Source organism: Dysidea avara, chromosome 3, assembly GCF_963678975.1.
Source record: "Dysidea avara chromosome 3, odDysAvar1.4, whole genome shotgun sequence".
Classification (NCBI taxonomy): domain Eukaryota; kingdom Metazoa; phylum Porifera; class Demospongiae; order Dictyoceratida; family Dysideidae; genus Dysidea; species Dysidea avara.
The window spans coordinates 1,539,247-1,555,069 of NC_089274.1; the positions used below are offsets into that span (position 1 = coordinate 1,539,247).

The 15,823-nt window shown below is 39.3% G+C and overlaps 1 protein-coding gene across 1 annotated transcript; it reads right to left on the reverse strand.

Moving 5' to 3' along the window:
* Positions 1 to 1,682: 1,682 nt before the first annotated feature.
* On the reverse strand, positions 1,683 to 15,730 carry LOC136248794 (suppressor of fused homolog). The gene is made up of 9 exons (XM_066040600.1): positions 15,536 to 15,730; positions 15,209 to 15,340; positions 13,571 to 13,707; positions 13,382 to 13,524; positions 12,888 to 12,973; positions 12,770 to 12,842; positions 2,235 to 2,503; positions 1,976 to 2,183; positions 1,683 to 1,926 (listed from the first exon to the last, which is right to left on the reverse strand). Exons 1-9 carry the CDS (start codon positions 15,649 to 15,651, stop codon positions 1,852 to 1,854), a joined length of 1,239 nt encoding a protein of 412 aa, XP_065896672.1. The 5' UTR covers positions 15,652 to 15,730; the 3' UTR covers positions 1,683 to 1,851.
* Positions 15,731 to 15,823: the final 93 nt, after the last annotated feature.

Below are 15,823 nucleotides of genomic sequence, written 5' to 3' on the forward strand. Positions count from 1 at the left end.
TTTTCTTGTTGTCAGTAGTGTTCTTGTCATCAGTATTGTTCTTGCTGTTAGAACTGCTTTCTTGCTTGCATTGCTTAGCTATATGAGTAGGGCTACCACAGATGTAGCAGTCATGAGGGGGCCTTCCCATGGACAGGTCTGAAGAAAGAGCGTAAGACTATGAGATTTGGTGAACACTAGATGAGTATCTAAACTTTGAATTCTTCACTTGCCAATCTTGTTGCTTTCCCCAGTGTATTTAGTAACTCTGGTTTACATTGTTGTAATGGGTGACAGGAAACAAGCAATATAATAATGATGGCCTCAGCTGACTCGAGATATATTCTAATACAACAGTCACTCTAATACAACAGTCATGTATGATATTCTATTAGAACAGTCACAAATTGTATTGTATTGTATTAATGCTTTACAGTGACCAGCACTGAAGTTACATTGTAGCTAGCTGTGTTACAGCAAAAAACTGAGCTGGCAAACTAGTATTTTAAAATTTGTTAATTTAAAGATGAAGTAGGGATCTATGCAGTGAAACAAGAGATGAATGATAGTATTACAGCATAGCTCAGTGGGAAAGTCCCTATTTTGGCACATTAGCTATAATTTTGCTCAATGCTGGACTTTCCCACCAAGCCATGGTGTAATACCATCATTCATCTCTTGTTTCACTACTTTTTATTGCATAGATCCCTACTTCATTTTTATATTAACAATTTTTAAAATACTAGTTAATATAATAGTTATCACCAAATACTCTATGGATGATAGCTGTAAAGCTTGCTCACGTAGATCTATAAAACAGAAGCTATATACTGCATGGAAGAAAAGAAACAGCAGGAGGCATTTCTAGTGAAACACCTCTTAAAGGAACCTCTCTGTATAGGACACTGTACCCCTTATAAAGGACAGTTTCTGAGGTCCCTATAGACCTTTACTTTTACCTGTGAAAGAAGATAACCGTAAAATTTCACAAAAATCAGTTAAATGTCTGTTAAATGGAGGTTGCATTGTATTAGGTTTACTGAAACTGCACTGTCAACCCTTCCTTGAAGGAATGACCAGACCAAAAAACAAGAACCTCTGATGGCATGCGGAATAAGTGATGAGGAAAACTGAAGACAAATGGTACAAAATGCACTAACATTGTTATTATCTACTTTACCAGTTAGGCACTGGAGGGTGTACACAGAAGGCAGAGCCTGTTCAAGGTGTTTACCCGTATAGCCTAGGAACCTAAGTAAAAATCTTTGAGCTAAATATCCATTGTAACCATGCATGCTATTAGAGCTCTACATACTATGTACATGTATCATTAATCTGGTTGATTTGCTGGCTATGTCATGTAGCTACTAGGTGCATGTGATTCAATAGTACAAAACTCTTCAACAGATCTATCACCATGTGCTACTTCTCTAGCAGCCAATGTATGCCTTTTAATACCACCCTTACAAATATTCCATCGCCCTAACAAATTAATTAGATCACCCTCATAAGTATTCCATCACCAGCATCAAAAATTAATTGTACAACTAGTTATAATTTCAGCAGCTGGCAATTCACCCACATTATCTTCACCAAAAATTACACCATATCCTACAAAAATATGCAGTACTATTTTGACGCTAATACTACACCATAAATTGCATATCAAGACAAGGGCAACATATGTACAGTACTAGTATATGCCAAGCTAATGTAAGATATAAATGCATGCAAAATCAATACATACAACTAACCAATCAATAGCCTGTAAACAATATTTTGCATCCATGGATTACGTAAGCATATATATATATATATACACAAGTGGTGTATGTACTGTAGCTATACAAAGATTAAAAAATATATTAGCATCTATGAATATTCATCTTTAATAATTGAGATAGCAAATTTTTTTGCTTTCCAGTCATATCTCTTGGGAAGAACCACCTGTAATATATACAGAGGTGACATGTTTTAACAAGGATACCCTTCTTACTTTATCAATCTTTGCCAACTCAGCAAGATCAGTTATCAATTTATCAAGGAAATCTTCTTCTACTAAGATGTGTAGCCATGGACCATGTGCAGCATAAGGGTGTTTGTTGTCTGCAAATGATCCCTCCACAGATGGTGTAACTAATGTAATAGCAACATCACCAGCAGCACTCTTGAATGTGAAGTGACGGCCATGTTTTAACCTTCCTCTATAAAGAAAGATTTCAACACAATTCCTTAACAATTAAAGTTGTACTGACCTTAACACTAATGGTAAAAGTGATCCTGATTCCTTGTTGAATTTTATGTGTACAAAATCTAATGTTCTTGTTCTGATCAGTTCAGCAGCTACACAGCCATTGTCCTCAGCTGGTGGTAGTTGATGGACTTCAGGTAATGGGGCAGGTGCTAAACTACTGTCTGGTATGTTTCCAATTCCAACTATTCCTTCAGCATCTTCCCATGAACACACTCCAGAAACACCACTGAGGTTGGAGCCATCTTGGTATACACCTTCATCAACTTTTGCCTGAAAGTATTAAAAACAATAGATATAAAACCAGCTAGGGTCTTTCCTAAAGAGTGGTAGAGGGGTACACCACTGCTCTACTTTGCTCAGTCTCTTTATAATGTGGTTAAAGGAATGTAAGTAATTAAGAAAATGACTCAAAAACCTGAAAACTAAAAGCTTCCTCTGTTGTGTCTAATGAGGTGGTTTTAAAGAACCAGGAATAAATAGCAAAAAATATTTTACTTGTGATATAATGGGAAAAGTTTGCGCCCATGAAACATTGCTAGTAGGACAAAATCAGTTCAAAAGGTCGAAATACTCTTAATAGAGCAACCACTCTAGTTAATACAGTCACTCATTGTGTTATGTGACTGTTCTATTAGAGTATCACAATTTTCAACTCCAATTGTGTGCTTGCGTCTTACAACAATGGTTTCTCAAAGTGTTATTAAAAACATGACTGGCTACCTTATTGTTTATTTATTAAGATTTTTCAGTGCAAAAAGGTACAATATACAGAAGAGGTGTGCATGTATTACAATAACAAATATAATGCACTGATGGCACACCGGCATCCTGTGCCAGTGCCCAAAAACAAAAGTAATTTACTGGATATGTTTGAATAGGCAAGGTAGGACAGGCCTGCTATCAGAAGCTCCCCCAGTGTTTGCAGACCCAGTGCCATTTGAATGGCTGCTAAGTGATTGGTCAGAACTTTGCGTGTACGTGTGTGCATGCTTCTATGCCGTTTGGAATTTGTAGATGGTTCATGTCAGTGTATGCCAGGGACATTCTCAGCAGACTCCCTCAACTTCCTGCCACTTGCACTGGAGTGTTTGGTTCAGTGTTAAAGATCGATTCAACAAAGAAAGTGTGTTGGAAGTTGTAGGGAATTGCAGCTGGGAGTGCCTCCTGGTGTACCAATGTTAGCAGCAAGAGGGGAGAGGTCCTTATTTCAGGTCTGAGGGACTGGAAGGCCTTCGTCCTATGGCAATGGGACTAATTAGAAGGTTTGTCTTTAAAACATATCTGGAATATTACTCATTCTACTTTCACTATACATATGACAAGGCCAGGCAGGACCCTCCACAGCTGCTGTACACCAACAGAGATTGCTGCTCTGTCACAGGTACCTCAAAGTGTGCAGAATTGTTTGCAGAGTGGGACCATCTGCAAGTAGGCAGAAACTGTTGTTTTATATCTATCTATCATTCAAATATGTAGGTATGCTTGGATGTATGGCACTTCATGAAGAGATTTGCTCGTGGCTGCACAACTGAATCACACTCCCTCTATGGAGTGGTAATGGGTCACCTTTCTCAAGCAATATTTGAACGGGACAGTAATAACTATTGGTAATGTTTACTTACTGTGCCATCCATAGTCATTCACTACCACATCATGGTCGATTTTCGCCCCAGTATTTACTCACGTCGTGCGGCCAAAATGCATTTAATTGGCAATACTGTGATTTGATTGGACACACCGGTTTTCGGTAACGGTGGCACAAGTCCTTGATTCTAGACAGACCAGACCCTATTTTCGGGGCACTTGTATAAGCGCCTAAATAGGGTCGGCGGCGCCAGACTAAGCAGCAGTAACAACGACAGCAACAACAACAATGACAACAACAATAGCAACATCAGCAGCAGCAAACAACAGCAACAGCAGCAGTAACAACAACAACAGCAACAATGACAACAACAACAACAGCAACAATGACAACAACAACATCAGCAACAACAACAACAGCAGCAACAATAGCAACATCAACATCAACAACAGCAGCAACAACAACAACAGCAGTAACAACAACAACAACAACAACAGCAGCAACAACAACAACAAGTCTGCAGCAGCAACAACAGCAGCAACCACCTATAATTATGCAGTGCAGGTTTGTCTCTTTGATTGCACTTAAAAGAGAAATTATTATTTACGTTTGTCTTTAGTCATATCCTGTTCACTGATACTTTTATGCACAGATTATCTGTGCTTTTTAAAAAAGTGTTTGTAGGGGGTACTTGGGAGTGCCACAGGACTGGCTATGGTGGTAAATATGTTAGGGTCATGATAGACATTTCCAGGTGGTATATCTCAGGGGCATATCAAGGGGGGTATCCAGGGGTTTCAGGAAATCCCTTTGGATTTTACACACTACTTGAAATATTAAGAAATTGAAACTTCAGGTTTCCAGAATCTGAAATCTTTCATGGAACAGGACACTTTTATCATTAAATAATAGTTTGTAACATGATAGCAACACTTATAGCATTGTTCTGAATAATGATTTGGGTAAAAAATCGAGATACTCTAATAGAGCAGTCAGGTAGTATAAACTACTCTAATATAACAGTCACTTAGCTGAAGTGGAAACCTCTTTTCAAAATTCCTGCATACACCCCCTGTATCTCTATCTGGAGGTGTCCATCATGCTCCTGGTACAGTTACCATCATAAGTGGGTGGTTGGGTATGTCCTGTGGCCGGCTATGATGGTCAATATACTGGGGTCATAGTGAACATTTCTAGCATATCCAATGACAGTTGGCTGTGTAGGCGTGCTCACCATGGTCTTAGTACATTGACCAACATTCTTAGGAGATTGGGAGTGCCATTAGAGTCAGTAACATGATAGTCTGTGCATAAGATAATTCAGTGGACTGACTCTTTCAGCACAAATTCAGACAAGTGCGTGCTCAGTGATCACTATACTGCAGGACAGAAGTAACTGTCATGTGAATGTAAGCAAAACAATGATTTGTTATAAGATAGTTTTATGCATTCATTTTTGGTAATGCTGGATTTACTCAGGCTGATTATTTTACTGAATTACAACGATCTCTGAATTGTTGTAGAGCTGGTTGCAGTAGTGGTACTGGAGTTTAAATGATTATCGTACTCTCGAAGTCTCACAATTTGGTTGTCTAGTAGTGTTGTGTTGTTACAGTGGAACTGATTACGGTATATTGAATTACAACGATCTCTGAATTGTTGTAGAGCTGGTTGCAGTAGTGGGACCAGAGATTGAATGATCATTGTACTCTCAAGTCTCACAATTTGGCTGTCTAATACTAACTCAGTTATGTTGTGTTATTAGTTATTTCTTGCTAAGTCAGTAGTACTGTGTATTTTTTTCCATGGAGCTGGTTACGATGTCATGTATGTTGAATGAAGTATGTTTTGATGAGTGACAATTGGTTGAGCACTGATTTTGTTCTGCAACTGTTGCAGCTCCAAGGTATGACTTTAGTATGATTTCTTTTATCGTAATTTTTCTTGCTTGAAATAATTGAATGTTTTTAACATCGGGGCACATTGTAACTGGTGACAGCGTAGCTACCATCACACTACTGCATATATAAACTGCTTCTATTAAAAGGTACATACAAAATGATTATGAAAAGCACATTCTTACCGGTATGGTCATAGCCACATCCGCACAGTGTTAATTTTTACAATATAGTAAAAGCTGAACATCACACTGGTACACAACTCCTTCTTTGTCATAATAAGCTATTTATTTACTTGTTCTTCCAGCCTACATCAAGACATTAATGGGACTAAAACTTATTGTGAATTATGATAGACAAGCTGTATTAATCTGATAACAAGGACTATTGCTAATGCAATGGCTAATAGCAAGAGTTCATAATATACAAGTATAAGAAAAAATTTGGAATTTTAAATTAGATTAGGGACAGTGTATAGTGCTGCAATAAAAAGTACTGAAACAAGCTGGATCAGAGTAGTACGTAATGTCCAAATACTGTAAAACAATAAGAAGTGAATATCCTGTGCTGCTTATACTTGTATATTATGAACTCTTGCTATTAGCCATTGCATTAGCAGTAGTCCTTGTTATCAGATTAATTTAAAATTCCTAATTTCTTCTTATACTTGTTTGTGAAGTTTTTTTGCAAGCTCATGACCACTAAATATCTGCTGAGTTACTCACAGCACTATTATACTAGATTATGACTCATACAATAACAACTGATCAGTGGGCATGGCTCTACATAAGCCTGCAGACAATAATGGACGTGGATTCGTGCATACCTACACACTGATGAATGGACGTGGCTACCATATGTCTATAGACTGTAATTTACGTAAGTGGGCATGGCTCACGAAAGAAGCAGAGCTACGCTATGACGTGTAGTAACATGTCCACATTTAGTTTAGCACGTGGGGTCAGACCTGAATAATCTGTAAAGCAGGACCTGGATGACCCGACTCAGTTTAACATTGTTACTAAACAAGTACACGAAAAAATTTGGAATTTTCAACTAGAGTAGGGACGACAGTACATTGATAAAAAGTACTGAAACAAGTGCATAGGGGTAGTGAACAATACTAAAATACAGTTAAATAATAAGACGTGTTATATCCCTACTGTGCATTTCCATTATGGCATCTTAAGCACAGTAGGGATATAACACATCTTATTATTTAACTGTATTTTAGTATTGTTCACTACCCCTATGCACTTGTTTCAGTACTTTTTATCAACGTACTGTCGTCCCTAATCTAGTTGAAAATTCCAAATTTTTTCGTGTACTTGTTTGTTAACTTTTTTTATAAATAATTTTATTATAGCTGGTGACCCCATGCATACTGCATCTGAAAAGGTAACACGTGCCCCAGCTATATCAATTATCGTGTAAAAAGTGAAGTTACCATTACACTTCGTTGTCAGCTATGTCCAACCCATTACACAGCATTTTAATCAAGAACTTGTTGAAAGCATTTCGGGTCGATCTGAAAGCTTGTTTGGGTTTAGTTTTACCTCACCAATACTGCCGCATCGTTGTAAGGGAAAATTGAGGCTGATGTTTGGGTGATATTATTTTGTGGGCCACATCTACTCCTTTGTGGTCCCTACCATACAGTTACTATCGTACTGTATGATAAGCCCTACTCTACCTTTTACACATTCGTTAGCTATAACTTTGTTAACAATGATGTTACCAAATAAGCTATGCTTTCTTTGTACCTGTCATAGGTTAGCTAAACAGTACACATTGATCACTGTAGTGGGAATATGGTGGAATACAATAAGTAATTGTTGCACATAAGGACGATGCTGCTGGAGCGACTGACAACTGATAAGGAATTGTGACAAAGCATAATACGCAGGGTTTCTATGAGATTATGCACTTAATACATTATTATTCATACATTGAATTAGAAGTTTTGTATATGCATTTTACACTTAATAGTGTTAACAGCTTTAGATAGTTATTTGACTATTCCAATCATGTATGTATATGGTTTTGCTGACTTGTGTAGACAATAGTAAGCACATGCAAGGATACATAAAGAAGTGTTAATACTGTAATAGCGAAGAATGTGTTAGTCGCAAAGAAATGCGTTTAGAAACGCAAGCAGTTAAACCTAGCTGCTAAACAACAAACACACTAATACTAAACAAGATGTTTTACGCGTGTATCTTGTCGACGACATATGATAGGTCCTGTATAAACCAAACGTCAAATCACAAACATATTCTAAAAGTTTGGTGCGATAACACGTGTATTCACAATGATTATGGAAGCCCTACTGATGAGCAATGGCCACGATCAAAGGAAAATCAGTAAGCAATAGCGCATACATTGTAGGATATTTAAAATACTAAAAGTTTCATCTCCATGAAATTTAAAGCATTTCCGCCAAAGAAGTAAGGCTGTAGCTGTAGCCAATTTTCCACTACGCTTGACTGAATGCATCAGGCAGGCAGGCAGGCAGGCAGTAGAAAATTCGCGAAAATAATTTTTTTTTAAATTTCGTAGCACCTAATCGAAAATGCTTCTGGTCGTTCTGAAGGCATGTTTGGGCTTGGTTATACCTGACCAATACTGTCAAGTGGCCGTGAAGGGTTTGCAAAGATGATTTTGGCTTGATTTATCTTCGTAGACCACGCCCACATCTTTGTCGTCCCTACCATACAGTACTATTGTACTGTATGATAAACTATATTTATTGACTTACACATTGCTATATAGTTTGCTGTGAGTTGCTCACAGCGAGTCACGTACATGTGTGTTTTTGGTACACTGAACTGGCGACCACGTGTATTCGAATAGTTTGATGCAATATACACTGGTATAGAAGCCGTACTGTAGTCTATTAACACTCAGCGGCAGAACCTTGACTGATGGCCATGGTAAAGAAGGATAAAAGGTAAGATAATAGTGCAAGCATTGTATGCTTATCAATATACCAAAGGTTTTTTCTTAAGCGAACTAGAAACGTTTCTGCGAAAAAATTATGGCTGTAGCTGTAGCCACTTTTCCGTTACGCTTGACTGAAGGCGTCAGGCAGGCAGGCAGGCAGGCAGGCAGGCAGGCAGGCAGGCAGGCAGGCAGGCAGGCAGGCAGGCAGGCAGGCAGGCAGGCAGGCAGGCAGGCAGGCAGGCAGGCAGGCAGGCAGGCAGGCAGGCAGGCAGGCAGGCAGGCAGGCAGGCAGGCAGGCAGGCAGGCAGGCAGGCAGGCAGGCAGGCAGGCAGGCAGGCAGGCAGGCAGGCAGGCAGGCAGGCAGGCAGGCAGGCAGGCAGGCAGGCAGGCAGGCAGGCAGGCAGGCAGACAGTAGAAAATTCTGTTGAATATTTTTTTTTCTAAATTCTGTAGCAACTTGATGCAAACGTTTCGGGTCGATCTGAAGACACTTTTGGGCTTGGTTTTACCCAACCAATACTGTCATGTCGTTGTGAGGAAAAATCGTGGCAGGTTTTTGGGTTATATTATATCATGGATCGCCCTCACACCTTCAATGTCCCTAATATACAGTACTATCGTACTGTATGATATTAAATATATATATATATTAAGAACTCTTGTTAATAGCCCAAGTATTTGCAGGAATTACTCCTTTAGCGGCTTTTGGAACACACCGGGGCAATGAAACTACTGTGGTCAAGACTATTGGTACAAGCTTACATAAGGTGTAATAGCTGCTTTTTTCTTCAGTTGTCATATTTTTCGTTCGAAGTGATAACTTTAATTACCGCTTGGTTGATTTTACTAAATTAACACCATGCTTGGAATTACTCTCAGTACTTTCAATTTTCGACACAAAAGTGCTACCACCTTTATCAAAATCCATAACAGATTGCACATCTGGTAAACTTGATAGCCACTCCGTCACATCACTAGTCATATCAGTCAATTCGTCACTATTAGTTCCCTCATTTAAACCACATGTGGCAATCACACGGGCTTCCATTAGATAAGTGAAGGGCTAATAACAGGCAAATCACTACCATTTCTTACCATTCTCTTTCCACTTCACACTGCGCCTTTGTACACACTATTACACAGAAAAAACTGGTCTAACTAGTTTACCCAGTATAATAAACCAGTTGAAGCACTGCATATGCTTGTGCACTATGAAAAACATAGCACTCGGGTGTGGTCTCAAGCCGAATACAGCACTTGGCTTCGCCTTGTGATGTATTAGTCTCTTGTCCACACCCTTGGGCTATGTTTTCCATATTGCACTCGCAACGGTACTTTAACTAGTATTTATAGAACTGCCAGGGCTAATAGCCTGCTTTGAGTGATTAATTATATTTTGGCCAGTACAACCAGTCAACCAAGCCAGTCTAGGCTGATAGCTTGTACTACGCTGCTGACCAGTCAACCCAACCAGTAAGAGTAGAGCCACTGGATTTAAATTATAGACATACTTGATAATGGTTGCTTGTGGTCAGCAGCAGTGAACGTTCTTACTATGTCTTGTTTACATAAACGTAGAATATCACAGAAATATGCTTATTAAGTACCACAACTGAAAACTTTTAGTCATTGAGAGGACAAGACAACACTCATCAAAGTCTACAAAAAGATCAACGCAGGCGCAACACAGATGCAATGCCAATTCTACCAATGATAAGATTACTCTATGAGTTTCTAATTGTTTTGTGTGTCTTGTGTGTACCTCTAGTTGACGGTTCTCTATACCAGTTAAAACATTGTGCTATATGCATACGTTAAATCAGGAGCTTATGAGCCGCTGAAGGTGGCAAAGGAGCATACAACTGAGTTGGATGACAATCCAAATTACGTCACTGCGTTTGCTTTACGTCACACGCAAATGACACTCCAGCCACACTAATTGAAGTCGAAGTAGAAACAAGTTCGCCACCATCGAAGAAGAGAAAGACCTCGAGATAGACTCAGCCAACTTCACCATCACCATGTGTCACTGGTCATGCGCAATTTTGTAAACGGCTTCAAATAACAAGATTGTACTTTCCATATATGGAAACTAATCGGCAATTGATTTGGATTGTGATGGCACCCAGCAGGGAAGTGTAAGTTTCATGCTCCTTCGCCGCCCTCAGCAGCTCATAAGCTCCTGGTCAAATATAGCACTCAAAGAGATGAAGCACTCAGCTAGTGCTATATTTGTCTCTCGCCCACTCTTTTCGTGCTATATTTCCCGTATAGCACTCACGGCAGTGCTTTATCTAGTACATATATATATAAGTCACACCCCTTTTCCACTGTTTGGCTGTTTTGGAATAGATATCATTTCTTTTAAGTTAAGTGACATATTTTGAGAATTAACTTTTGAATTATTTTGTAGTAACTTCATATTATTCGTTAAATTTATTTATTTCTCTATTATACAAGTATCTCAAAATGCACTTGATACACTACCATGTACATCAATATGATTGGCTTTTGTGATAGCTTAAACTCATTGATGTCTACACAGATTTCCATTACATTACTGAAAGTTTTGTACCTTGATAGTTACCTGACATGTGCAAAATTCAACTAGTTAGCATAAGCAGTTTAGTTGAGAAAAGGCGAATCAGGAGCAGGGGGCGGGGTGGGGGGGGTGGGGGGGGGTGGGGGGGGGGGGGGGGGGTCAAGGGGGAGGGACTCTTAGCCCCCCCCCCCTCCAAATTTTTTTTGTATACCAAGATCAAGATACTTAATAGAGCAGTCACTCTAATAAAGCAGTCACGGTATTAGAGCAGTGTGTAGTGAGCTATGAAAGGATTTTTATGTACTTTATCAGCGATAAATGTGTAGTTGGTAAGGTGGGCAGCTATTGTCAGCTGGCTGTGACCTTTTTATATATATTATATTTTTATTTCGTCTTACCAAACCAGACAATGTAGTGCCTCAGTTCATTTTGACCCCCCATTTCCATAAGTCTAGATCCGCCCCTGGGAATGACAACAAATTGTACTATTTCCGACTGCTCTATTAGAGTACCTTGATCACATATATGGCCTATTTAATTTGACTATTGATCATTTTTGTAGTACTCTAGTAACTCTACACGTTTTTCTGAGCAAATGCACATAGAAGGTTCTAGAATTTCCACTGAAAGATCTTATGAAATTATAAATTTTTATCATTCTGGTACAGTAAACTAGAACTTTCATTTATAAGGTAGAAATGAACAAATGACTGAAGTGGTGAGATTTGGGCATGAGGTTCCTGGCTTGAGTCCTGGACAAAATTTTGTGACATTTTAAACACATGTTCTTTGTAACGTCTCTGTGACTGTTCTATTAGAGTATCCTGATCACACTTGTTCATATGTTTTTCCTTTATGCCTACTTAGCTAATACTCTCAGTATCACAAAATGTTTGCACTATGATAGTGACTTATATCCAGACCAATTTTCAAATAATTCCATTACCATGTAGGTGTGACAACAAATTGCTTTTGCATTTTTCAAAGATTGCACATCACTTCATTGTTCCTACACAAAAATTGGACTGTAAACATGCATGCTCTTTCTACGCTCCAAATTTGAAGTAAATCAACTAAAGTACACACACACAAGTTATTGTGATTTGCTAAAGTGTGTGAAAAGAAGATTAAGAAGAAACATACAAAGGTAATATGACAAACTTTGAAGGCACATATCTCTGGGTGTATTTAATTCAGAAATAGAAGGTACCTACCCCGAGGGGTTTCTACAGCAAAAATGGTTAGTTACATTTGGGCACTGTCAAGCTACAGATACATGAAAACAGTGTTTTGTAAAACACACACATTGGCGGTTGTTCGCTCACCCTGGCCACACTATTGCGTGTCCTGATAGCCTATAGGGTGTCACATTAAAAAAACTGCTACCACACATTAACTAATATATTGTATATAGTGTTGTGGCAATTGATACCAATAAGATCAAATTCCATGCTAAACTTTACACATCTATCAATTACAATTTAATGAGCCATGTTAAAAGTGATCAAGTCTATCGTAATAATATTTGGAAAATGTGGCATAAACAATTAACCAGTTCACAAGCTCACCTGACAAGAAGGGTCTAGTTCAAACAGACTCTCTCCTCGATACATGTCACATATTAGCCACTCTCCTCCAGTCCTAAAAGAAGCAATTACATCCACACCCACCCATCAATACACATACTCTAGTCTGGTTTTTAGGAGCTCCAAAATTCCAGGCCCGTTCCATTTTTGTGCAGCAGCCAATTCATCAGCCGTGATACCAACAACCTAACCAAGGAAGGAGGATAGGCAACATACACAATAGCAGAGTGATGTGACATTAAAGTACTGCTGTCACAATGGAGGGCTTAATAGAACTCTACCTTCATTTGTACATTAAAACCTGTCTAATCAGGTTGCATGATAAGGTCTCAGCTAATGTAAAAAATCCTAAATGTGTTACTTGTGCACAAAGTGACCTAGCCATCAACATGAGGAAAATTTAGCACATAGGAGACCACAAGTTTTGCTGTACTCAATAGTGGAGCATCATTGTGAAGAAGTAGAAGCACTGACATAACATGTTCATAGCATCTTCAATAATGACTGAACACAGCTAATTTATTATATTGTAACAATAGGAATACCATAGTAGTGGTGTAAACATATACCTATGGAACATTGGGATTGGCTCACCTGTACAAATGAACATGTCCCTAGTGGTGTATCAATAGAGCTGACTTGTGGATCTTCTGTCAATAACATGTGTCTTACACGTGATTCACTACCATTCAGTGGTTTATGCCATGAAACATGATCACCAGGACATAGTAAATTATCTGTTGAGGGGCAATAGTAAACAGTTATCAAGTATGAAGTCCATACCTGATTGGAAGACATATTTAGCTAGTGACTGCATTAGTTCTGCTGGCCATGTTGGGGGCGTGGTATCCTTTTTGTCTCTCTTCAAACGAAATGTGATTTCAAATCCGTACCCTGATGGCTGACCACTACCCAACACCCTGTGGAAATGGGACCAGTCAAACACTGTGTATGCATGTGTGTGTGCAGTTTGTGTGGGCATACTATACAAATATACTATATACACACTTGTCGTGTGAAGACAAGACAAGTGTGTCTGTGTAGTATGTGCATGATATTGGGAAATTTTTGAAAGTAAAAAGTGTTTGATTATAACGTTTTTGAAACTGTGCTGCGCCTTTGATAATTAGCTACTAGACAATGGTTGCATTGATCAATGTAGAGTAGAATTTGCTGTTTTGATTGTTGAGCAAAGCAATAACGATAAGACTTTGGAAGAAGTGCTTTATCCCTTCTCTTTCGTAGCTAGATTCCAACCACTGTGCTTCTTGGCCAGAAATCAAATCTGAACAGCCTACAGATTGAACCACAAATGAGTTGGCTTTTTTCAGCTGTTCTAAGTAGTCTAACTACAGTATTTACTCTCAGGCTAAGACACATTTTTCCTTAGGACCCTCCATGATTCGTGGTCTCACTTGTGTGGGCTACGTGTTTGCCTTCCAGCAGTCCAGTTCCTAGCTATATAGGTAATGCACCTATCAATATTAAGCCCCATTACCCCCCTCCCGGGCGTACATGGGGGAATAGTGGGGGATTTGATCTGATTTGACCTTAAAATCGCCCCACTAGTGGGGCATTTGACAGTTCAAAAACTTTAGCACTTGCTTGACTTTATAAGCTATGCACCTCCTGTAAGTTTCTCATAGTACACTACGTGGGGATTTGACTACTCGTCATGCCCCACGGGTGGGAAATTAGATTTTTGAAAAAGTCAAATCCCCACCTTTCCCCCACCCTTGCCCGGGAGGGGAGTGGTGGGGCATAATATTGATAGGTGCATAATATTGATAGGTGCATAACTGATAAGGTAGAAAACAAATACAAAACACCTGAAACTTTGTTTAGCTATCACTGTAATTATTGGCACTTGCATTTCTGAAAAATTCCAAAAAAACCAACTATTTTCAAACATGCATGAACAATTTAACATTTTGAAAATTCTCGCTATATGGTAGTGTATGTAGTGTGTGTGTGTTATTTGTATGCGTGCACACGCTCGTGTGTGTGTGTGTGTGTGCAGGCGCATACATGTGTACCACTGTGTAGTGTGTCTTGAGCACATGTGTCTGTGTACTGTGCATACATCTCCATGTGAGGGCAGATTGGTCATGATGCCATGTGAACTTCTATGTGTCACTATGTCAAGTGTTGTGTACATGGCAGGGCTATAACAGTAAAATAACTGGTCCTTTAACTAAAACATATGTCAACACTAGTGCTTGTGCCAAAATCTGTCACTCATGAAAACCATTTACCATATAAATGTCAAACATACCGGAGTCCAAGCATACACTACATATGGTACCTGAGCTATCATGTATCAAACTACACATGTAAACACACACACATCATAGATTTAAAGTACCTGGGGTTTATAAATTTATGTACACACACACACGTACTCACACTCTACACACTTACTCATGGAGTCGTCCATCACCATAGAGGTCTGACAGGCCACAACTAATGAAGTGCCAGTGTGGGGGTACTCCAGGAGGATTACCCTCATTTCGATAGATATTAATATAATCCAATGGGTCTGGTCCATTAGCCCTAGGAAGGGGACGTCACAGGTAAACCATAGGCGCCTCTTAGGTCTATAATGTATCTACTATCTACAATATACCAACAATGGCTCTCGCAATGGCTTCCCACTTCTGTTCCCAGCACCAAATAAATGAATCAAAGTCAGTAGGGTACACACCGGCCTTCTTCTTGTACTACTTAATACAAAGGGGCGATACTCACCAGTACTTGACGATAGTAGCTACCTGTAGCGGGTTTGGCTGGTTGGGGTAGCACGCCTGACACTGGCTGTGAATGGCCGCCAGCCCTGGAGGCAGTTGCTGTTGTTCGGCCATCATGTTCGCGGTTGTTTATTACCTCTTCGTGTTGCCATGATTACGTCACGATTGTGGGAACCAAACATCCCAAACACTCTAATAGAACAAACACAAAAAGGCAAAGCATGCTGACAATTTGGCATTAACTTCCGGTGCCTCAGCCGCACAATTTATAGCGCAGGCCGTAATGTTT

Coding starts and splice junctions, on each gene's coding strand:
- LOC136248794 (XM_066040600.1), bottom strand. CDS start 15,651: ATGATGGCCGAACAACAGCAACTGCCTCCAGGGCTGGCGGCCATTCAC. Junction 12,974..13,381: donor GGACATGTTCATTTGTACAG/GTGAGCCAATCC, acceptor TTCCTTGGTTAG/GTTGTTGGTATCACGGCTGA. Junction 2,184..2,234: donor CTTTTACCATTAGTGTTAAG/GTCAGTACAACT, acceptor CTTTCTTTATAG/AGGAAGGTTAAAACATGGCC.